The sequence below is a fragment of the Stenella coeruleoalba genome (assembly GCF_951394435.1).
Source record: "Stenella coeruleoalba genome assembly, chromosome: 9".
NCBI lineage: Eukaryota > Metazoa > Chordata > Mammalia > Artiodactyla > Delphinidae > Stenella > Stenella coeruleoalba.
Genome location: NC_137155.1, coordinates 72,346,250 through 72,370,784, shown reverse-complemented (window position 1 = coordinate 72,370,784; position 24,535 = coordinate 72,346,250). Strand labels below are relative to the sequence as shown.

The 24,535-nt window shown below is 40.0% G+C and overlaps 2 protein-coding genes and 1 pseudogene across 8 annotated transcripts in view; 2 read left to right on the top strand and 1 right to left on the bottom strand.

Annotated features, from left to right (window-relative positions):
• CAV1 (caveolin 1) overlaps positions 1 to 10,539 on the bottom strand; it is a 33,547-nt gene extending 23,008 nt beyond the window's left edge. Inside the window, exons 1-2 of one of the 2 annotated variants that reach the window (XM_079932647.1) lie at positions 10,460 to 10,539; positions 8,907 to 9,071 (exon numbers count right to left, since the gene is read on the bottom strand). In XM_079932647.1, the coding sequence (XP_079788773.1) occupies positions 8,907 to 9,071; positions 10,460 to 10,489 (195 nt within the window). In that variant the 5' untranslated portion in view covers positions 10,490 to 10,539. Of the gene's footprint in view, positions 1 to 8,906; positions 9,072 to 9,765; positions 9,829 to 10,459 lie in introns of those variants that run through there. The other variant, XM_079932648.1, reaches the window with a different exon arrangement.
• TFEC (transcription factor EC) overlaps positions 1 to 24,535 on the top strand; it is a 667,358-nt gene that overhangs the window by 126,243 nt on the left and 516,580 nt on the right. The gene's annotated exons all lie outside the window — the stretch shown is intronic.
• On the top strand, positions 19,043 to 20,321 carry LOC307191977 (mitochondrial carrier homolog 2-like; annotated as a pseudogene). The gene has a single exon. The product of its transcript is annotated as a mitochondrial carrier homolog 2-like (transcript).

The window sequence follows — 24,535 nt, the reverse complement described above, 5'->3', positions numbered from 1 at the left end:
CATCAGGTCACTTCCTGGCCTAAAAACACCTCTGTGGGTTGCTGTGGCCTACACAGGGACAGGTGCTTTGACTGGGCACAGAAGGTCATGCGGATCTGGCTCCTGCTTGTGTCCCTTGCTCTGGCTATACTGACCTGCCACTGGTGCCCAGAACATGTTAGGTGCCCTCAGGTCTTTGTACCTTTGCTCCTGCTGCTCCCTCTGCTGGCATCCCTTTCCTGCCACACATGCCTGGTGCTCAGCCTTGGAGATTGTTGAGAACTCTCTGCTTTGTGTCCAACTATAGCGCATCCCTAAGTTACAGTGACCTCACTCAGATTTGTTTATATATTTGCTTTCCTGATAAACTCTTCAGGGCAGGAGCTGAGAGTTAATACTCAATCAATGCCTGAACCTGATCGTGTCATCAGACATGACAGCACCGTGCAAAGCAATGGATGTGGGGGGCTCCTGGAGTTGGCACGTGCAAAGCCCAGTCCAGCACAGGGTGGGTGGCAGGGCAGGGAGAAGGAGCCTTGTTGTCCTTTCTTTGTCTTTGCTTCTTTTCCTCCCAGTTTCCTACTTTCTCACTTGGGTTCAGAAATCAGAATCTTTCTCAGTTCTTCATTATAAATGAGAAACCGTAATTGTGTTTGATGCCTACATCAGTGAGATGACCCGGTGTAATCTCAGGATGCAATTTATCTTTTTACATAGAATCTATCAATGTCCATTTGTATTATAATGTCCTTGCTGGGCTCAAGAAAGATTTAAATACTGAATGCACCTTTTAAAATTTTCACTTTTAAATTGCTATGAAATAATATATTAAGCACATACATACACCATCAAAACTTATTTAAGCCTTCTCAAAATTAAAAATGCCTGCTTCTTAATTACCTAAATAACTAACAGTGGCTAAAGGGAAGCTCAGTTGTGTCTTTAGGAATATGTACTTCCCCTGCTATGAAATAATGACCAACAAGAGACATCTTCTCAAGGTTTAATAAAGAAAACAAAATGTATTTTATATCTAAAACATCAGCATAGGAGAGGCAGGAAATATGTATTCTGTGCAGGTGTAAATCTGTTCTACCAATTAAATTCCCTTGGTAGTTGCTCAGTACATGGATCATGCAGATTTCCTTTAAGACAAAATTAAAAGCACTTCCCCACTCTAAACAATGGCTCATGTGAAAGCATGCCATTTTATGTTTCCTGGACTAACTGAAAAAAATTAAAACTATTTTAAACATTTTAATCTTTGATTGAGTAGTTGACAAAATATGTGATGGAAGGATGTCAGTTTCATTAACCCTGTGTTGCAGGGAAAGAAACTAAGGTCTGAGGGTAGAGTAGATTGGCACTTAAGAGCAACTCCTCCAAGTTACAGTACAGCTTGGTGGCCAGTGAAGGATAGGAGAGAGGTGACAGTGGAGACTGGAGAGGAAAGAAAAGCATGACATTCTTAAATGGAAATTTTGCCCATTTTGCTAAAAAAATAGTGCAAGTAGGGACTTCCAATGTATTTCAGGTACAGGAATCAGTGACAGGTCATTGCCAATTCATTCATGACCATATTATTTTTCTTCCAAACTGGGACAATTCTGAGAATGAAAGGGGCATTGTTAATAATTAATTATAATTAATAATTAAAAATAATTAATAGTTATTCAGGATAGCTATTGACCATTATTAACTTGCCTGCATGGGGCAACCTAGAACATATGGCCACCCCACCCCTAGGCCACTCTGAGGCTCTAAGCTTGCAGTGGGCTGTAAGCCCAAGTGGCCTCAAGGGATGGAGGACCACTGAGCAAGGCTGACTTGGGAACCCTCTATGGTGTTTCAGAACTCCTTGGCAGAGTTTAAACTGGCCTAACCTTCAAGTGTTCTTCTGGCAGGAGGAACATCTAGAATTACATAGTGTGACTGAACTGTTCTCTTAGGGTAGAACCATTCAAGTGTATATCTTTAAGCCAGCCTTGGGTACAATAATTTCTAAACCTGACTTCACAATCTAGGGAGCTTAGAGGCCCTAGATTAGGCCCCATCCCTAGATACTCTAGTTTAGTAACTATGTAGTGGGCCTAGGCATCTGTATTTTTAAAAATTCCTGTGATGATTCTGATGCTCAGGTGAATATGAGAGCCCTCTTGGGTTTGTAAAGAGGATATGAGGTTTTAAAATGGTTGAAAATTTTAAATTTTCAATAGGATGATTAAAAGTCAAGCAACAATATGGGAAGGGAGAATATTAGAGAAGAACTGAAATATTTTCTATAAGTTAATTATAATTTTTATAGGACCCAAACAGGGGCAAATTGTTTAAAAAATATATGTTCCTTTGGTGTTTTCCTAAATAAAAGTGGTACATTGGACTCTAAAATATATATATATATATATATTACATGTTTTATATATGTATATATTATAAATATATGTTCCTTATTTTCCCCTAGCCTTACTTACTGGCTCAGGAACAATTCGAGGCATTAGAGATGAGGCATGTTTTAAACTATGCCCTAAAGATTTTAAGATTTTACCATACAGTAGAATTTGGTAATGGAATTTCAGCAAAAGTTTTCAAAGGAAACTGCAATGAAGAGAGACAAGGAAGATAGTCATAAACTCTTTGTGGGCAGTGCTCATATCTGTCTTTGTTCCATATTGTAGTGCATGGCACATAATAGATATATAGTAATCATTTATTGAAAGGTGAATGGGTTTGGGAGGGGAATGCTATTATATGAGAATGACTCTCATTCTTTTCTTTATAGTTAGAGAAACTGAAGCATAGAAACGTAAAATAGCTTGCTCAAAATATTTTTAAGGCTGGTATTTATTAGCTTTGATTAGTTAAACAAGTTTGCTTTTTGCTTATGAGCTCCACTCTCAGGGACTGCTGAGGAAGAGAAATCTGTTGCCCTGACATCCTTCCCCCTCCTTCCTTGGTGTCCCACACATATGGGACTAGACACTTTCTAGTTTGGCCCTTAGGTTGAAACCAAAACTGATCTGATTACTATGTACATGCCTTTTCTTGATTTTTAAAGAAACAGAATTTTGTGTCTATATATTTAAGAATTGTTAACATTCAAGTTTTAAAAAAGAAAGTTAACAAAAGTCACAAAAATTCCTTTTCTTGGCACAGTACTCTTTCTACTCTGTCCAGGTGCCTCTGAGCACCTGTGGTTAAGCATATTTCTAGGGGCTAAGGGCTACCTTTTTAGAAAACTTCTTTTAACAAAAGTATAGCATGCAAATCTTTTTCTCCAGGGCCTTAGTGTATAGTAACTTAGATAGTATACATAGGGTCCAGAGAGTGGAAGACGAGTGTGTGTTTCTTGGCCTAAACCATCTTTGTATGAAAATAACAGCCCTACCCTTTTCCCGCTGCAAATCTGGCCAGGAGGATCATGAAAGGGCCCAGGAGCCCATAGCCCAGTGCACACAGCCCTATTCTTCTAGGGATCAGCGCACTCTGGATATTTCATCATAGAGAACAATAACTTACGGTTAAAAGTAGGGCAAACTAAAAAGCAGTTTAATTTAGAATATGAAAGTGTCTGTTATTTTATGAACTTGAGTGGGCAGGATGCATAAGCAGGTGGTTTTTGAAGTTATTGGACTTTCCAGATGCAATAGTTTGCAGCTGCTCTTACTTCAAACCCCTTTAAAAGGTAGCCAGCACTGCTGTCGATTGGAAGAATAACCCACATCATGAACTTTTTCATAATTCAAGAATATTTGGTGTATCTTATCTTAAATTTTAATAAATAATATGAAATTTTATTCAGTTGGAACCAAAGTTGAGCTAATTCTTCAAGTTTTTTGGACAACAATTTGGAGGTGGAGAAAGAAAAAATACTTTCTTTTAATAAGCATTTAAAAGGTATGTCACTGTTGACTGAAATTGAAAGTGTTTCAGATGGTTATGAATGAATAATGTCCCCCATTTTAATATTGTTATTTGCTCAGTGATGTGAGAATAATTTCCCACCACACATGACCATAGTGCTCTTTTACAAGCTGGGGATTCTGAACTCCATGCATATTCTCATGTGTGGCAGAGTATTAGTCACCATCTTGTGAGGCTATCTCCTAAACAAACAAATAAGCAAAACCAATTCCAACAGAAGAGACTATTAACATGGCGCTGAGTGCTTTGGGCCAGTCTGACCTTTTAAATCTTATGCTTTGATTATATCAAGCAAACATGAAATTTAAAATCTCTGTTATATTAATATTAATTACTAATTGCTCTAGAATGCTTTATAGTTGAAAGGGATCATGGCGGCATTAGGCCGTTATTTTGAAACCCAAACTGATTACCCTGCGCATCCCTTTTCTTGACTGCTAAAGAAAATTTTGTATCTGTGTATATTTAAGAATCATTAATTCAAATTTTAGGAAAGAAAGATACAAATGCATATTTTTATTTTTAACAAAGATCTCCTCTCAGATGTACTGATTTGTCTCAGAGCTAGGCTCAGAATCATCTCAGCTCATTTCTCCTCTCATGACAATAATCCATGAAAATCACATAATCTTATCTATTCATGCCTTATGTTATATTTCAAAATATCTGTGAAAACGTAGATAGAAATTTAAACTTTTTTAACCCTTAAGTTTCTCTTAATGTTAAAAAAAGGAATTGGGAATTGGAGGTTAACCTGGTAACCATTACATTCTCTTCCAATTCTAAAATTCTGTCATTTTGCACCTATATGGTTTTATTCCCAGTGCCACCGCATATTGTTCTTCTCATTTCATGTCCAGACCATGATGCAATTACATCGTAACTGTTTGCTCCTCATCCAGACTGGCTATCTTTTATTATATCCTGTACCTTAGCCAGTCATCTTCCAAAGAGCCCACCTTCATCATGTCATTCTAAGCTTGAAGTCTTCTTGGCTTCCCACTGCTGACATGATAAAGTTCAAACTTATCAGGAGTACTGGATTCAGGATTCTATCATCTGGCCACGATCAGTCGTTTCATCTCTATAACCTACCACTATGCCACATGAACTCTAATTTCAGTCAAAATGGGCTGCTAAACCTTCCAGACTTATGCCCTGTGTGTGACATTCCCATCTCCATGCCTTGTCATTTAGAATTACCTCCTGTACTTTTCTCAGCTATTTGCATTCCATCTGTCGATTATGACCCAACTCACATTGCACCTCCTTCATGCCCTTCTCCATTAAACTATCTATAATGCATCCTTCTCTCACCCTAATGCCCTATCCAAGTAGGGTCTCCCTAACACTTAATATCAGTACCATTCACTTTCAAAAAAACTTTATTGAGGAATAATTGACAAATATAATATTTAAAGTGTACAACATGATGACTTGATATACATCCATATTGTAAATGATTACCAAGATCAAGATAATTAATGATTCACTTTTAAATAAACTTTTTATTATGCAATATTCAATACTACTTACTTTTGATTTATTATAGTATATATTTGGTATATTTCCAAAATGATAATGAGAAACCTTATGATAGAGACTACATAAAAACACATGCCAGTTGAAAAAGAAAGTGAAAATTCAAACCCATATGTGAGAGAGAATAAGTAACACGGATTAATGAAACTTAAAAATCTAGTTATATGTTTCCTGGCAAATAAAAAAAGGACCAATTAGATAGCATTTGGAAGTGACTTACTGTTGTGATATTGTGTGTGTGTGTGTATGTATGTGTGTGTGTATTTTTAATCTGTATGCATCTTGTCTTCACTAACTCTAATCTTTGTGATTTCTAGGACTTATTTTAGGAATTACACTTTGTAGTACGTAGCACAGTGTCTAGTCTAGCATATGATGAGTTTAACAAATTGATTGATGGCTAATGTGATATCAGAACATAAATTTGAAGTCATTTTCTTTATTAGAAAATCAAAATAGTACATAATAAACATATGAATGAAATGTGAGCATAAGAAAACATAGAAATCTCAGAGGGAGAATGGACAGTCTGAAGGTATGACCATTTTAATTAGAAGAAATTTAAAAAAGCGTTCATAACTTACTCTTTTTTTTCGATAAATGTCTATACAGACATCTCATAATATGGTGTAGCAAACCTTTAGTGAAATAAGAAACCAACTTTATTGGAACTAAATTGTTCAGTCTAATTTATGTCATTATCACTAGTGGAATAGGTGATAATACTCTACCTTCTTGAAGTATAAAATCACAACACATCCATCTTCTGAGTTTTCTTCCCTACCCTAAATAGCTGTTTTATGGGACTAAAAGGATACTGTGCAGATACACTATGCTGCTCCTCACACTGTACATCAGTGTTTCATTTCATCTCCATCTACAAGTTTCTAAACTTGATATGGGGACATTTTTAATATAGAGAGAATGAACACTCTAGTCCTCTGCTGTCCAATAGTAATTTCCATGAAGGTGGAAGTGTTCTAAATCTGTGCTGTCCACTACGGTAGCTACTAGCCTTAAGTGCTGAGAACTCAAAATGTAGCTAGTGTGACCGAAGACTGTATTTTAAATTGTATTTAATGTTAATTACTTGGAATTTAAATTGAAATAGCCAAAAGTGGTTAGTGACTATAGAATCGGACAGAATTGGCAGCTTTTACAGAGCTGCTTGCTTTTAGAACAGACCTTTTCTTACCTGATTTGGTAACTCTAACAGTAGATTCAGTTGGCCACTGTTTCTTTATTATCATGTGAAGTTTTAAGCTACCATGCATTAAGCGTGACGCTTTGGGTGTCTTTATTATTTTAAGAAGTCTGTGTAATCAAAAGTAAAATTTAGAGAAATTTATTATTTACTGTCTCGGTAACATGGAGAGGATCATCACTGTTTCTATCCTTAGATTTGTGCTTGGATTCAAAGAAAAAAAAATTATAAAATAGGAGTCTCCACTGGGTGTAGGCCCCCTTTCCTGGCCCTACTGGCAGATGTACTCTTTGCATCTCTCTTTGCAGGGCATTCTCTGAAGGCCTCTTTAAGCAAGACATCTGAATAAGTGGGCCTACCAAATTCTTCTCGAGGTAGATTTTTTTCTGTCTGATTGTCTTGTTTTGCTCACAGTTCTATGAGCAAGTGGGTGGAGTTTGCTTTCTCTAGGCCAGCAGAAGCTTGTTCTAACTCTTCCTTTTAATTTCTTTAATATGAGGATCCCCACACTTGCTCTTTGAAATGCTATTATGTGAACTATTTCCTCTAAGTCTGTTATGCCTTTTTTCCATTTGTGTTGAAGTCTCTTTTCCCACTGGGGCCTTTCTTTCTCAACTTAGTCATGCTATGTGTGGAGACCCACATCTACACTGCTGGCTTCTCTGAGTCATCCTGGGAGGTTCACTTGCTTCAGGAATCCCACTCAACGCTGCAGTGGAACAACAGGGAGGCCCTAATGAAGCTAGGCCCTTCTGAAATCTGCATCTTTTCCTGGCACTTTTCCTTCTTGTCCAAAGCTACATGAGAAGGGAAACAAGCAAAAATGCCCTTTCCTCCTTTAAGGCAATGTTTTTAGTAAATAGTTTTTAGCAATTCTAATTTCCAGTTTATAAGCTATTTTTGTTATTGCTGCTGCTTTTAAATATTCCATAATCTGGTTAGTAGAAAAGCCTGCTAAGGCTCCAATTTTCCTTTTTCCTCCACCAGCAAGCCAAGAGAGTCAATTCTGACAGTTACATTTTCCTTCCAGTTGCAGATTAAATTGTTCCCCTTTTTGAAATATATTATTCATAAATGTGAACAGTCTCTGAACTATGGCCCCTCCCATCCTGGATAGGAGGCTGCGTGGGCGGAAACTGCTCATCCACCCCATTGGCTGCTCTGGGGGTCTTCACACTTTAATCTTCCAGGCCAGGAATTTCCTTGGTCATCCCCCTTCCTGAAAGAAAACCCTCTGCCAAGGATGGCTCAGGCCTATGATTTCCCAATCAAGATGGGTTTAAGCAACAAATTCCTCTGATGAGATTTGTTCAAAGGGTCAAAGTTGAGTAACATAATCATAATCAAAAAGTGACCATCCAGTCAGATCTAAGTTTAGCCAATACCCATTCAGTTAACCTATTTTTAATCTCACCAAGCACATCCTTAAAGTATGAAAAGGAACTCCAACCTGAACATCCCATTAGCTCAGGGAAGGCTTACCCAAGCAGTCACTAAAGAAGCAACTTTCCACACCTAACTAGAGGTCTATAGGAGAAATCAAAAGGCACATATTATTTTGGTTGTGTAACTATGCATAGCTGTGTACAACAAGCGCCATGTTTTTCCAGTTAAATACCCTTCATATAAATATTAAATATTTGATTCTATTCTGTATATATATGTGTGTATAGATATACATATATATATACATACACACACATATATATATATTTCATCTTTAGTCAGAAGTGTTTCTACCTACTTTGTTATTTTTAAGAAAATCACTTCAGGTTATCTTAATTTTAGCTGAGGGAACCTGCTCACTTAGTATTCCGGTTGTCACCTTTGGCACAAGACCTTACCAAATGATCTCACTGCTTAATTCTATATACAGTGGAGAGCCACCCTTCACTTAGACTTTCAACCTGAAAACGGAAAAAGGGTGACCTGCAGCGCAAACATCTCACCCTCTCAAGGAGTGTGGGGCTGTCTCTTGCTGAGATCCAGAGGTTCATTTGCCAGGAGAAGGGTGCAGTTAAATGAACTCTTACAAAACTCAAGTTAGCTAAATTCCAGCTGAACTAACCGGCAGGAGTGGGGAGGGGAGATGTGACATTTCTGACAACCGCGGGAGTTCCCGCACATCAAGCCCAGAAAATGGTGAGTGTGTGGCAAAGACAGGGAAAGATACACAGGCTGCTGGCCAGAGGAGAGCTGTCCCAGCCCTCTCAGTGTCTTCTCGGGGCACATCCCTTCCTTGCTGGCCGTCTCACCTTACCTTGACCACGTCGTCGTTGAGATGCTTGGGGTCGCGGTTGACCAGGTCGATCTCCTTGGTGTGCGCGTCGTACATTTGCTTCTCGTTCATCTCTTCTGCCATGGCCTTGTTGTTGGGCTTGTAGATGTTGCCCTGTTCCCGGATGGGAACAGTGTAGAGATGTCCCTGCGGAGGGCGGACGGCCAGGAGGGGGAGGGTGGCACCGGCGGTAGGAAGAAAATTTCAAAAAGAAAAACCGGCGATCAGAAAAGTCAGCCTAGTAGCGCGGCAAACCTCGAGGCTCAAAATCGAACTAACCGCTTCGGAAGCGGTGGCTCCGCGCACAGTAAACTCCTTGGAGCCGCAAGCTTTTTAAGAGGATCGAGGAGAGGACACCACACCCCTCGGTACCAGGCAGGGAGCTCCTGCCTCCCCCGCCCGCCACCGCCAGGGGTCAGGGCAGACCCCGCCGTGCGGTCCGCCCCGGCCTCAGCCCTGTGCACGCCCTGCCCGCGGCACCCCGCGGAGACCCCCGCAGGGGAGAGGACCAGACTTCCGACTTTTCTCCAGCCCCTCTCTCCGCCACGCCACCCTCTACCCGAGCTCTTCACCTGTTCCCGTCCCTGGCCTCCATTTCCCTTCTCTCCATAATCCCTTCTAGCTTCATCCTTAAGACCCAGCTGGAACCCCCCGACCCATGGAACATCCTCCGCACCTGTCCGCGTCCCCCACCCTCCCTTTGCAGTCTCTGTTCCTGCGCAGCTCCCACCACTCCCCTGGTGCTCACAGTCCCGCATCCCCCATCTTTGGGTCGAGCCAAGTGTCAGACCCTCCTAAGCTCTCTAGAACGGTATCTAACCTGCACAACCCCCCGACCCACCCTCAGGTCACTCCTAGGCTGCCGGCCGGTCGCTGAACGGCGGCTGAGTTTGGGAAAACGAGGTCTCGACACCCAGGCGGAGACAGAGCGCCGAGAGGTGGTTGGAAGGGCGGGGGGGGGGGGGGAGTGGTAGTTAGGGGGAGGGGAGGTCCGCTCCTCTCCAGACACCCCTGCCAGGCGCCGAGATGCAGGAAGAGTTCTTGAGGTGGCCCAAGAGCTTTGGAAAGTGCAAACAAGACGCGCGCTGTCGCCCCGGCCAGCCGGTTCAGGCGCCTTGTTCTTGTCCCCAAGACTGCGAGTGAATGAGCTCCCACCCTCTGCTCTGGCTCTCTGCCTCCCAGAAGACTGGGGCCGGACCGTGGGGGTCCCGCAATAAGGCAGTGCCCCTGAGCCATTCAGAAACGCGCCCTCGGTCTGGCAGACCCAACTTGAGGACCCCGACGACCCCCTTCTCCGCGATCCTCTAGCTTAGGGGCTCCCTTGACCCCCTTCCTAACAGGAAAACATAAAACATTCCTGCCTCCTCTTCACCTCCCCGCCCAGACCCATTCCTCAGCAATGCCAGGGGAGAGGAGTGCTCCGACGTCGAGAGAGGGCTGAGGCAAGCAAAGCAGTCGGAATATTTGGAGTGGGTGATAGCAGAAGCAGCACATCTTGCGCGCCGCGATACCGGAGCACACCCACCCGAGCCTACCTCTGAGTCTACGTATTTGCCCCCCGACATTCTGGCCCGTGGCTGGATGAAGGCTCTGAGGAGATTTCCCTGGGCTGTGATTTAAGGGAACTGAGAAAGGAAGATCTTGTATTGTATGGGGGTGGGGGGGTGGGGAGGCTCTGGCGGGGGTGGGGGGGGCGGTGGCTGGGAGGGAGCCTCCTGGCTCTCCGCCAAGGGTTTGTTCTGCTCGCGGTTGGCCGGGATGTGTGCTGCGCCGGGTCTAGGCACATCCCCAAGGTTTTGGCAGCAGAGGGCGGGGAGCGCTCGCAAAGAGTAAAGAGCAATGAGAAAGCGTTTTCACCGTCTGGGCTGCTTGGGCAGATATTTTAAACCTGGGGCAACATTTTTCCAACTATAAGCCACTGAGAGGCGTCCGGGCAGGGGAGCTAATGTTTTCGCAGTGCATCATCCCAGCAGGGGTGGGGAGTGGAGGAAGTCGACTGCCTGCAGAGATGCCCAGTATGGGCAACCGAGCTTCTTAAAGAATTCTGCCCTGTTCTAAGCCTTTTCTTCTCATCGCCCACGTTCCATCGCTGCTTAAGACACAACTATCTCCCTGTTTCACAGAGGAAGGGATGAAAAATGACCCGGAACCTTTAGGTGCATTTCACATCTAAACACAAGGAAGGAATCTGTGTGGGTGCGTGTGTGGTGTGCTTTTGGTGACACTGGTTTACATCTAGTCTGTGTGGATGGAAATTTGGAGAAGCAGGCATGCAGAATTTAACATTTACCAACCGCTTCTGAAATGTCTCTCAAATGCTTTGAAATAAGAAATACAAATGTTTAACTCTTCCATTAATTTATTACTTTTTCCCCCCTGGAACTAAAGAAACAGGTGATGCCATATTTACAAAATACATAAAATATTTACAATTGTACAAATATTTAATTGGAGTTTCAAGTTTACCAGAGAAGATTCTTTTTTTTTTTTTAAGTGCTTGGCTGTGAGTTAGAGGAGGCTTAGTTTTTCTAGTAATTGATTAGAATTTTTAAAAAAGTTGTTAGCAATGAAAATATTTTATCTGTTCCTAAATCGGGGTTTTCTTTACCTTATTATAAAGTGGCACAAGATGAATTGAGCAATAATCAGTCATTTTACTTTGGGGCAATAATAAGGAGATTCACTATCCTAAAACGGAAAGGACATTTTGCATTATGTTCCACATGCGATCGAAAGTCAAATTATGATTTGAAATGAAAAAGCTGGTACTATACCTGAAAGGGCACAGGATACATTAAAAATACTGGCAGTCTAGAAGAGGGAAAATGGGGATGGACACAAAAGGAGGAGGAGAAAGGGAATTAGAGGATGGAACTCCTAGAGTTGATTATCAAGGTGGAGAGAAGACATAAACATATAAAAGAGAATGACAAAGCACAGGTTTTTGTTATTGTTGATAGCAGAAAGGCAATACAGTTTTTGGAGAAAAAATCAATTTCAACTAGATGGCAGAGAAAATGTCACAAATGTTGGCATGACTTTAATTATGCTGACTAGTCATCATTAGAATACTAAAGATCTTCCCAAAGTTGGGTTTTCTTAATTTTACTTCTGCCAAATTGCATTTCTAAATGCTTTGAACAGATTACATGTTAACAAACATAATATTCTAGAAAAGGGAGGTGTCAGGCTCAGTGTGTTGTGTAGTGCCTAGTCTACCTCTAATGATTGCGAAAAGATTGCTATTCCTCTAACTCCTCCTTCATAAAAATGTTGGCTGCAAAGCAGTTGAGTTTTGTTCTATGGAAAAATGTGGAAGCTGTTTCCCATCTTTTGTTATTCAGTCTTCAGCTGCAGTGAGTAATCTTGACTGTGAAAAAAGTCAACAGGAACAGGGAGAGAGCATGTCCTGCATTCCAGCAAGGAATGGACTTTGTGGGGAGGCCTGTGAGTGAATGCTTAACTAGCACTCAAAGGAGGGAAAGCAGCCTCCCTGGGGAAGTCCACCCCAAAGTCAGCACAGCACATGGAATCATAATGATCAGTGAAGCGTTGTCAATGCCAAAATGAATTCCTAATGAGAAGAAAAACCACAAACTCTTCATTAACCTGCCCCAACAAGAAGCTGGCACCAAAGAGAAACAGATCATATTCTGGTTATAATAGCTGATTGGGATAATTGGCTCCATCCAACTTCATGAGATACAAAGATCTCATGATGAAGATGAAGTAGAACACTGTTAGCAGAGATTTGAAATGAATAGATGATGTAAAGAGATATATATATTTTTTGATACCCACAGATATAACTTTAGGCTTAGAGGCAAGTTAATAACTTCTCCAAATCACTTACTAAAAAAAAAAAAAAAAATGGGTAAATGGCAACTCATTTGCCCTCTACGTTTTTTTTTTTTAGGAAGCAGCCTTAAAGGTCAGCTCATGCATTATATGTTACTATATAGAGAGCTGAAAGGACACAGGTCATCAAACCAGCCGTCTTCGAAATAAGGAAACTGAAGTTTAAATACATGAAAATGATGTGTTCTTAAGGAGTTTTGTGGGGCAATGAAACATTTTAAAATTCATAAATAACTATAGCACCTGTTAACAACTTGCGGGGCCTGGGATTCTTAAGTAGTGTAATGAGGACGGCTGTGGCAGTACTGTGACGTTTGTTGCCTTTCGTGTTCTCTCATCTCTTTCTCTAGGCTCCCTAACCCCTGAGCACAGCTTCGTCTTCCCATCCCTTCCACCCTAGGTCCTCTTCATACTCTCAGCTGGCTTCATCTCATTCCCACTCCAGGATTAGGAGTCTAAGGTTTGACCGCTTATAATGATATGAAGGTTTAAAAAAGCAGTCATCTTTCCAAGATTTCTCAACACTCAGAAGCTTGATACTGCCCAAATGTGCCTTTGTTGATGAGTTCAAAAAAGTGAGTGTAGCTTAGATTATAATAAGAAATATCACTAGGTGTGATATAAAAACAATTTAATAACTAGTATGGCAGAGCCACCAAGCAGTCATTCTAGGCTTGAGTCACAGCTCTGGAGCTGTGCCTTAGTGTCCTGCCAGCTAGCTGCTGGCTTATTGGGAGTTGGGGGCCCTTGGGAGAAGGACAGGAGGGGAGGGAGTACATTTTAGAGCAGTGACTATTTATACACAAGTACATAAATGGCAATATTTTTACAATCTGTGTTTCAGCTAGTATTTACCCTGTTTTCACCATCACCACCTCTCATACCTTCCCCTATTCACCCTCATAACCCAGATCCCATTCAGGCCTTCTTCCCATACCTGCCATACCTTCTTCCATACCTTCCATTTTATACATGGAAAGAAATGGCTTTCTAGAAGAAGACTTTGCCTCATCACCCAGTCCCTTCCTATCCCTGTTCTGGTTTGAAGGCCTCACTGGAATCTTCCTCAGTTTGAGGAATTCATTGGTCTTTACATTTTGACTCTCTTAAATGATTTTTTTCTATTTATTTTCTTAAAAAAAAAAAGGACAACTATTTCTACATCTTAAAAATCTGATCAAGATGGCTGAAAAAGTATTCTTTTTATACTGTTTCTTTAAATTAACTTTACTTTCTTTATTTGTAAAATGAAAAATGTAATTGACGTCTACCCAAGAGGGGTGCTGTGAACATTCAATGAGGTGATGCATTTAAACCACTGAGGATACTGCCTAAATCAAAACAGATGCTAGGGTTAAGGAGACAAATTTCAGTCCACAGATTCAGGATTGAAATAAGTGTATTTTCTTTTATAGTATTTTTATTGTAAAATAGTTCAACCATCTAAGATATACCAAATAGTGTAATGAACGCTCACCATAAGCCTGATCAAATACTTTTGTTTTGCCTGGTTTGCTTCAGATTTTTAAAGTGGAAAACATAGATATTATTCTGGTCTCCTGTGAGGCATAACTTTCTCTTTTATTAATAACTGAACTTAATTTCTTTTACAAACCCCATTCCTTCAGGTGGCAGAACCTTCACCTCAATCAAGTCCTAGTTTCTTCCATTTTGTTAAGGTTGTATTGCATCTAAGTTCCAGGGGCTTATTGCCAAGGAGTCTCAGGGTGGGTCTGTGGAGGAGAGTCTCTTCCTTAGTTGTACATCTTGGATCTGCTGATAGGTACATATCCTGTCTGTCATTGGTCTGTTCAGGATGCTGCTATAATGTCCTCATGCTGATTCAATATGACCCTTAGGGCTAGAGACACCTTTTGCTACTTCTGTCCTTTTCTTGGGGCTCTGTGTAAGTCTGATGAATCTGGGTGGGCAGGCCTGATGCAGCATCATGGAGCCTCCTATGGTAAATGTGGTGTAGAGAACAGAATAAATGCCCTACCACCGTGCAGAGGAACTCTAGAGGGTTGCTATCTCTACAGGCCCTACTCAGAAGCAGGAGGCACAAGTACCTCTGCTCTCAGATCCTCTTTTATCTGGGTTCATGCTAGGGATACACATGTGTCAAAAATTACTTTGTTTACTTTCCTAATTTTGTCTCCCTTGAGCAGGAAGCCTTGCTCATATATCACTCAATTTCTTTAATGCCCTGAATTCCCCCAGGACCAAGGCTTTTGGAATCAAGAGAAGCCTTATCTCTGCTTTTTCGTTGTAATAATCCTTCCCTAGGTATGGTGGAAGGTGAGGTAGGGGAAGGCTCCATGGGCATCCAGAAAAGAACATCAGTAAACATTTCAAAAGTGTCATCATTCACTAGTTTTCCTCTTTCCCTTGGAGGGGGAATTAGATGAAGCTAGTCAAAAGGTACAAACTTCCAGTTATAAGAGTAATAGAGATGTAATGTGTGAGTGATAAACATAATTAACGCTGCTGTATGTTATATATGAAAATTGTTAAAAGAGTAAATCTTGAGTTCTCATCACAAGGAAAAACCTTTTTTTCCTATTTCTTTAATTTTATATATATAGTAAATGATGAATGTTCACTGAACTTATTGGGATAATCATTTCATGATGTGTGTATCATCATGCTATATACCTTAAACTTATGTAGTGATGTGTATCAATTATATCTCAATAAACTGGAAGAAAACATAATCCTGGTAAGATTTTGCTGGTGACATATAAGATCTATCTGGTTTTTCTGAATTATAACAAACCCTCAAATTCAAATTCCAAATATGTAACTTTAGAACTTCTGCCAACATTTACATTTCATTGATAGCCTTATATTAAGGCTTATATCCTTCTAATTAGCTCAAAATATTGATGGTGGAATAATATCTTTAGGCTTTAGCTTTTACTGTATCAGTTTACTATATAATTTTCCTGTAAAATCTTTGTTATTCAAGACCAAATCAATCTGACTGGTTATTCAGTATTATTGAAATAAGTTTAATTCTTGCGAAAAGTTTTGAGTAGGAAATCTTGTGTAGAAAAGTACAATTCTTGTCTGTGTCCTAAGTAAAATTGGTAAAAATATAGTTGTAAGTACTAAATCAGTACAGATGACTATGTCTGAATTCACAACAGCTAATTAAAAGCAAAAGATGCAGTGAACTGATTCTTTGTCATCATATATCTAACACATATTTTAAAATTGAATTTTAGGGTGTATCAATTATTGCTACAATAATTCAGCACAAATAAAGTACTACAAAGCTCAGTGGTTCTAAAGAACAACCATTTATTTTCACAGATTCATGGGTTGGCTTGGCTGGGGCTCAGCTGGTCTAGGCTGGGATGGCTGGGGCAATTCTGCTTCCCATGGCAGGCCTGTGCTGGCTCTGCTCCGTATGTCTCTCACCCTCCTTGGACCAGCAAGCTAGTTAGGGCAGGTTCTTCTCATGCTCCAAGGAGCAGCAGAGGCACAAGAGACAAGATAAAATGTGCAAGACTTCTAGAAGCCTACACTTGGAAATGACATACTGACACTTCTGTCCTGTTCTGTTGGCCAAGGCAAGTCATATGACTCAGCCCAAAGTCAAGGGACTGACAAGTAAATCCCACCAAGATGAGTCCAAGGTGAGGGTGTGAATGCAGCAAGATGTGAGAAGCCCAAATCTACATCACCTGTGTGTGGTCTTCAGCGACTGGCTTTCAATTTTTCAAGTTTTAATCTAATTTCTGCGATATACCCTTTGCTATCTTTTATTTCATTCTCAGAAAGCTTTACATATGTTTTAAAAATCTTTGTATTAAACAGTTGGTAACAACAATAACTAAATCTCTTAATCTTACATTAAATGCAAATTTTCTATATGAGGATTCTCAAATACAATGCTTGACAGAGGGCCTCAGATCAAGGGGCCCAGCAGGTCACAAAATAAATTCTCTTGGCTTTAAGCAGAATATGATTTTCAAAGCAGCTGACAATCTACCTTACTTTCAAAAATTAGGCCATCTTATTGTCATCGTCATTATTATTGTTCCGGATTTAGAATTCAATATGATGAAACTTGTGATTTTTCCTTGAAAATGCAGCGAAATTTTGTCTCTAAGAGTAGGTATTCAAAATCTACAGACTTCCTTTTTCTTTTATATGTAAATTTTTCCTTGAGTTTTTCCCCCATAAATTACATTAAAAACAAAATCATAATACAATCTGATTTGTCAGCGTACAAGTAAATCTAAATATTGAGAAAATGCTAAATGTAAGCAAGCACAAATCACTTTGAATTCTTTCTTATTTGTGCTAAAATTCCAGGTTCAGTTCATCATTTCTTCATGATAGCAGTGCTCTACCTACCTTGACTATTTTAATAACTGGATAATAGCCCTACCAAAATAATTGTTCCAACATTTATTAAAGAGAGGAAGTCTTAGTCCAAACACTGATATAATCAAGGAATAATATGTTCAGAAAACGTGAAAAGAGAGGTAAAAATATCAACATTTGGCTCATTTTGTTTTTTACCTAGGTAGATTTATATAAATAATAAAAGTAATGCTAATTACAGTCCTAACTAATCCAAGATTGAAAATGTTTAATATGAGGCTCGGGCATAGCAATGTTTCAGAAAAATTGGTGTCAAGTGGTGAGCCAGATTGCTACATTACATCTAGTTGAGAGAAGCAGAATTTTAGATATGTGGACGATGACTACATTTCCTTCTATTCAAGTGAAACAAAATTCTGATCACCCTTTATAAATATGGAAACTCCATAAATCTTATTCAAAGTGTGACTAACTCTCAGCAAACCTAATAGGACAACAAAATGTAATATAATATATATGAGATAAATGGCATTTTATAGTATACTAGTAGAGTGTTTGAACAGCCTACAAGTAAATCTAAATTTAGAACATCACATATTTTATTTTAACAAATAATTAATTTAAAAATTCTATTTTAATGAAGTGATAAAGAACAAAAATGGTAGTAGTCCCTGAATACTACCATGAAATTGTAAGGAGATATACACTGTAAAACTTTCATATTTTTCTTAAGTTAATGTAAATATTTGGGAGGAGTCCTTTACAAAAGTCCTTTGTTTTGTAACCAACCCATCTGGCTTTGTCAGAGCTCCATTATTTAACAAAGGAAACTCTCTTTCCTTTTGGCCCTTTCCCTAGTAAATAAACTATTTACCAGGAGTTGCTTTTACCTGGGGGAAATTTATGTCTACAACCACTCCCTTTGAGGCAACAATGCTTAATCATAAAATATTTCACTCTTCAAAAAGTATATATCAGTTCATATTGACCATTTATTAAGTGGTCTGGTCTTTATAGAGAACTTTACTTTCTTATAATTATATATTGAGTATATTGAAGGTTTTTTTTTTTTTTAACCAATTCCAGGGAAAATTTTGGTCTGTAACATGAGCTTTTGTACATACTGGAGGATGGGTTTAATTCGGCACTGCTGGCTTTGCTGTCAATCAGTTCAACTTACTTCAGAGGGAATGTGAATGTGTTTTAAACCTAGTATGGGGGATTATAGTTATGGGACAGACTGTAGAATCTTTCTTTTCTTTTTTCTTTTTTGATTGTGTTGGGTCTTCGTTACCGTGCACGGGCTTCTCATTGCGGTGGCTTCTCTTGCTGAGGAGCACGGGCTCTAGGCCCGGGGGCTTCAGTAGTTGTGGCTCTGGGGCATGTGGGATCTTCCCGGACAGGGCTCGAACCAGCGTCCCCTGAATTGGCAGGCAGATTCTTAACCACTGCGCCACCAGTTAAGCCCTAGAATCTTTTCAGAGCGTCAAATAATCTCTCTTTCAGTTTCTTCTTTTCTCTGTCTTTAGCTACTTCATCTTCATCTCTCTCCATGTCTTACTCAAGCTAATTACTAGGGCCTTGCTACACAAAGGGACCTGCAGCCTCACCAGCAGCATCAGCTGGGAGCTTGTTATAAACCAGAATCTCAGGTCCAATCCCAGATTTATTGAATCAGAATCTGCATTTTAACACGATCGCCAGGTTATTCGTATGCACATTAAACTTTGAAAAGCAGCATTCTAGGGGAAACTTGAAAATGCTTATTCTCTGAAGGTGTTAGGGAGGTGTTAGGCAGAAGCTGGGCAGGGAGTGAGTGTGCGCACACGAGGGTGGGCCAGTGAAACCCGTGGGCCTGGCACATGATCCCAGACCGGCTCCGTTGCTTGGTGGCTCAGTCTGTATGTCCCTCAGTGGGTGCCATCATGGCGGACGCTACCAGTCAGGTGCTCCTGGGCTCTCGTCTCACCATCCTGTCCCAGCCACTCTTGTATGTGAAGGTGGGATATGAGCCTCTTCCTCCAACAGTTGGACGAAATATTTTGGGGCGGCAAGTATGTCAGCTTCCTGGTCTTTTTTGTTAGGCTCAGCACATTGCAAACATCCATGGAAAGTGTGGGTTGTGCACAGGCTTAACTCCAAGACTGTGTTCAGGGGTCCTTGGAACTGTGGTCCATGGTAAAGTTTTACAACATTACCAGTAGTGTGACAAGGTTGAGGAGTCATGATTTGGAAATGTACAGAAAGAAGTTTCATCTCTGACCGAGTTATCAAGGAGACAACTGGAGAGATGATGGCTTCTTCTGCTGCTACTCTAATCACTCATCCCTTTCACGTGAGCACCCTGAGATCTATGGTACAATTCATTGGCAGAGAATCCAAGTACCATGGACTTTGTGACTCCATAGTAACTATCTATCAGGAAGAGGACATACTAGGATTTTTGTGGGTGTTATTCCTCGCCTCCTAGGTGACATCACTTCTTTGTGGCTCTGTAACTCAGTGGCCTACCTCATCAATGTCCTTGCACCAAACGGTGGGGTTTCCCCTATGAATGAAATGAGTTATTCCCTAGCTGTCACAGGATTTTTTTGCCAGTGTGTTGATCTATCCCTTTGTGCTTGTCTCTAATCTTATGGCTGTCAACAGCTGTGGGCTTGCTGATGGATGCCCTCCTTACTCCCCAATATATACTTCTTGGATAGATGGCTGGTGCCTGCTACAAAAAGAGGGAAATATGAGCCGAGGAAATAGCTTGTTTTTCCAGAAGGTCCCCTTTAGGAAGACTTATTGTTGTGACCTGAGAATGTCAATTTGAAGATGTGGGACAGGGACAGTGACATTTCTGTAGTCCCATATACACAGAATTATGGGAGAGAGTGTTGGTTTCTATACAGTGTGGAATGCTTTTTATTAAATAATCATTCAGTCTTGGGAAAATGAAAAAAAAGCAGAAGTTATGTCAGCAAATAAACTAAAAAACAAAACAAAACAAAAAATCCTCATATATAAGAACCACGGATGAAGAAAAACCTCCACAAATACATGCATAACAGAGCTTGTACATCATCATAGGAAGAGCAGTAGTAAGGCAGCCTGGATGACTTACAGGGAATCCCAACTCTGAAAAGGAAGTAACATACTATTAAAGAAATATTTGAAGGAAATTGAAGGAAGCATCATTTAAGGGGAAACCCTACAGGCTAAGTTGTCCAAGTTGCTTACAGGGAACTGGCAGTTCTTTCCATTTCTATAAACTGAAGTCTTCTTGGGATGTGAAATCAGGAATTACAAACTGGACAGCAGCCAGGATGGGTTTTTGTTGTTGTTGGTTTCTTTTTTTGCTTTGTTTGTTTGCTACGAAAGGAGTTGAGCTGTATTAAATTCTCCCATTAGCCACACCCAAAACGTGTTGGCTGTGGCAAGAGCTGAGGCAGCACTGGCCTTAGGGAGGGCTTCAAAGTAGCCCAAACCCACCCTGCACTAGAAGCGTGTCATGCTGGGCCAACTTCATTGAAGATTTTAAGACTGGGAGGATTTTCCTTTCCAATTCTGAATATTTCTTCAACTCTAAGAATCATGAAATCATGGAAATCTTTACATGAATCCCTAGTTCATCATGCAGCATAGAGACTGCCTGCATATGATCTGTCTCATCTTTCCAAAAGTTCTAACATGAAAAGTAGTTTATGATCTTTTTTGCCATTTCCTCTTGTTCAATATATTTAGGATCACAATTCTTTTTGCATGTGCCTACTCTAATAAAATTATCACTTAAGATGACCCCACTTAGTCTTTCTCTCTCTCAGAAAAAAAATAGTTTTAATAAAATCGTTCTTTGTACAATATTTTTCATCTTTTATGTGGCCCTTTACTCACCTTTAGAATAAATAATATCAACAACTCTGGCTCTTTTTCAGGGGTCTATTTTCAAATTTATAATCATCATAAGATCTTCCTCTTGTCTAAATAAAATGTACATAAATAATTCAGTTGATTGCTCACTTGTTTTTTCTATACGATAAAATTTTTTTTTTGATATTTTATTTCCAATGCTTTGATCATGGCCCTCCCTCACCCCTTCCGCCCTCTTCATGGCCCCTGCACACGGAGGCTACCATGAAATTGATCGAATATGCTAGATACTCTGTGGAGATTTCATTTAGTTTATATTACCTAACCCTAAATAATGTGTGCTATTTCTGTGACTGCCTCAACACAGTCGTATCTAAACTGGGAAGGAAGGCTTGCTTGTATCTTACGCTTTTTATATATTCCAGTGTGATGACTTCTCATTTTCCATATGGCTCCCTATTATGATATTGACTAGTTTATCACAACTGCTTTGTGAGAAACTATGTATGTAAAAAATGTTTGTTTTTGCAGACATGTTCATTTGGTGATTTCTTTATTTTGGTGCACTATTTGCAAAGTTTCAATCAGAAAGAATATTAAACTTTGTGAGATCATTTAAGACAGAGTTCTAAAGAAATCAAGATCATGTGTGATCCACTGAATTTTTCTTTGTCTTATAGCAAAACATTGTAAGCCTTCACCCTTCAAAGCCATCTAAAATATTCAGTTCATTGGACTGGATGAGAGCAGAGAGGAGGAGAAAGAGGGAAGGAAGAGCAGAAGAGTGGGTGGATCTCTGCTCGCCATTGCCAATAGTGGGAAATATAAACACCATGCCCTATGATAGGTGTTCAGCATAACTGTTATTGCAAAGCACAGACAGCATTACTATATTAAAGTGAATGAAAAATTAGGGGAAAATGAGTGTGGGGATCACAGTACTAGTTATCACTGTAGAAAAATGTTTGTTAAAATTTTATGTGTGCAAAATGGAATACTATAATGTTGTTCTATAATACCACCTAATATCTTAGTAAAAATTACATATATATGTAACTTTTACTAATATACATATATACACATGAATGCTGATAATGTGTGGAGACACATACACTGCTATTGCAATTGTAAATTGTACAAGCCTATTGAAAAGCAGTATGACAATATACAACCAAGCCGTTAATATGATTGTGTACGCCAATCTGGTTTTTCTGTTTTTAAAATTTCTCATGAGCAAATTATCTTATTGGAGGAAAATAAAATTATATATGGTTTTCCCTAGAATTTTCAAGGTAAAATAAATGACAGTAGGATTGCATAACATATTAAAAGCTGTACAAACTGACAAGAAATTTCCAACCAAATGAAGATATGAAATATGGCCCCTATATCGAAAGGTATATGCTTAGCCTAACGAGAAATTATTACTGTAATTATTAAAATTTTACATGTCTAGGTGTTTAGTATTGAGGAGAAAGACCATCATTGTGTTTCTGATACATAATAAGAAAGTTTTTGTTAAAGGTAGTACAATTTTATGAAATTTATAAAACATGGGAATAATAGCATGTGAAAGATAATTTTCTTTTAAAAAAATTTTTTTTAAGATTTTTTTTTGGTGTGGATCATTTTTAAAGTCTTTATTTGAATTTGTTACAATATTGCTTCTGTTTTATGTCTTGTTTTTTTGGCCCTGGGGCATGTGAAATTTTAGCTCCCTGACCAGGGATAGAACCCGCACCCCCTGCATTGGAAGGCGAAGTCTTAACCACTGGACTGCCAGGGAAGTCCCTGAAAGATATTTTTCTGACATTAGCTGGAGTGTTAGGGCCTAGGGCACAGATCATACAGGGAAGGAAATGGTGTGCTCAGGAAAGTAGAGAATAGGGCTGGGGGAGGGCTCAGGGATCAGAAGGGGGCAGAGTGAGGAAGGTACAGGGAGCCCAGATACCAGGTTGTAGGGCGCTCCCACCACTGAGGACTTTGTACTGACTCCATTTATGGGAGAAAGGAAAGAAAAAAGGTGCTTCTCATAGCAGGAAAGATGACATGACTGAACAACGAATAAAAAAGAAGATTTTGGTCGGAAGGCAGAATTAGTCATTAGAACAGCCATACCCACATCCTAGAAATAGCCGATAATCTCTGTAGTGATTAAGAGCCTGAACTCTGGTGTCAGACTCTCTTGGCCCAGATCTTGACTCCCATGTGATCTTGGGAAAATTCTTCAACTTAAGGACATCAGTTTTCTCATCTGAAAAACAATAATAGAACCCACATCATAGAGTTATTGTGCAGATTAAATAAATGCCCAGCAAGTAATAAATGCTTAACAAATGGAAATGTTATTATTTGTACCAGAGATCAGGATTCTCCCACTGTTGTAATGCATGAAGGATTCCAACTGGTGTCCTCCTCAGTAAAAGAAACATGTTATCTTTGCCACCTGCCTCCCTGGGAAATGCTGTGTTTATCCCTGCAACTTTCCAAATGACTCCTTGTTTCACTGTCCCAGTTAGCTGAGCCAGCACTTGGCTGGAACTGGTGTGCCATTCAGTTAGAGGCAGGTCCTGCCTCCTGCCCTTCTCTCCCCTTTTGTTACTGGCAGGTGCTCGATGACAAGCTACTCAGAGGCAGGGAGAGAAAAGAATGCTCCAAAGATGACCTGTAGCTCCTATCTCTTCCTGAACCATTTATGTCTGGGAGAAATATTTGCCTTTGGTTACATGCTCTTTCCCACTCTGAGTCATGTCTCTTCCTTTCTTTCATCATTCTCCACCCCTACCTTTTCCTATAATGGCAAAACAACTTCTCCAGCTGTGCAGCCAAGCTGAATGACCTGACACGTCCAAGTGCAGGCAGATAGGTGTCTGTCCTATTTTTGGATAATTGTTGAAGTGGTGTCCTCTGATTTCTCTGACTGCTGCATGGTCTTCTTTCTTTGCCACAGATACACGGCAACAGTCAACAGCACAGAGAGGTGAGGTGGAAGAGAGACAGATGGTCACAAGTTGTAGTACAGTTTTCATTTTAACTTTTGCTCTTCTGCCATTTTCTTTAGGGCACCGGGTTCTAGGAGAGCCCTCATGCCCCCTCCCAAGGCCCTTTTCATTTAACAAGATATAAGGAACTTTCCTTTATGGTCTTAGCTGACTTCAACTCCTTCCACCCTGTTCAGACCCCTTCGCTAGGGGTTTGAACAGAGGTGTCCAAAAGCAAAACTGTGAAGGGTAAAGATTGTGTCATTGGAGCCTCCTGTTCTCCCTTTTCTGTCTTGACTTTCACTTTGGTGGCGTGTCTTTTAATCAGTGTAAGATGCTCTCAGGTGGCACTCCACTCAAGGCCCTCATGCTAGGGCCCCTTATATAGTTTTCAGCATCCCCTTCTCAGATCATCCATTCACAGTGAAGTAATGGATGTCTACTAGTAGACTGAAATGTTACCTCACCCAAAGGTATCATTCATTTAAACAAGCATCAAGGTGTAAGGCTGCAGTGGGAGCAGTTCAGATATAGTCTGGAGAAAGAAGCTGAAGAGTGGGTGCAAAAATGGTTTTAAAATAC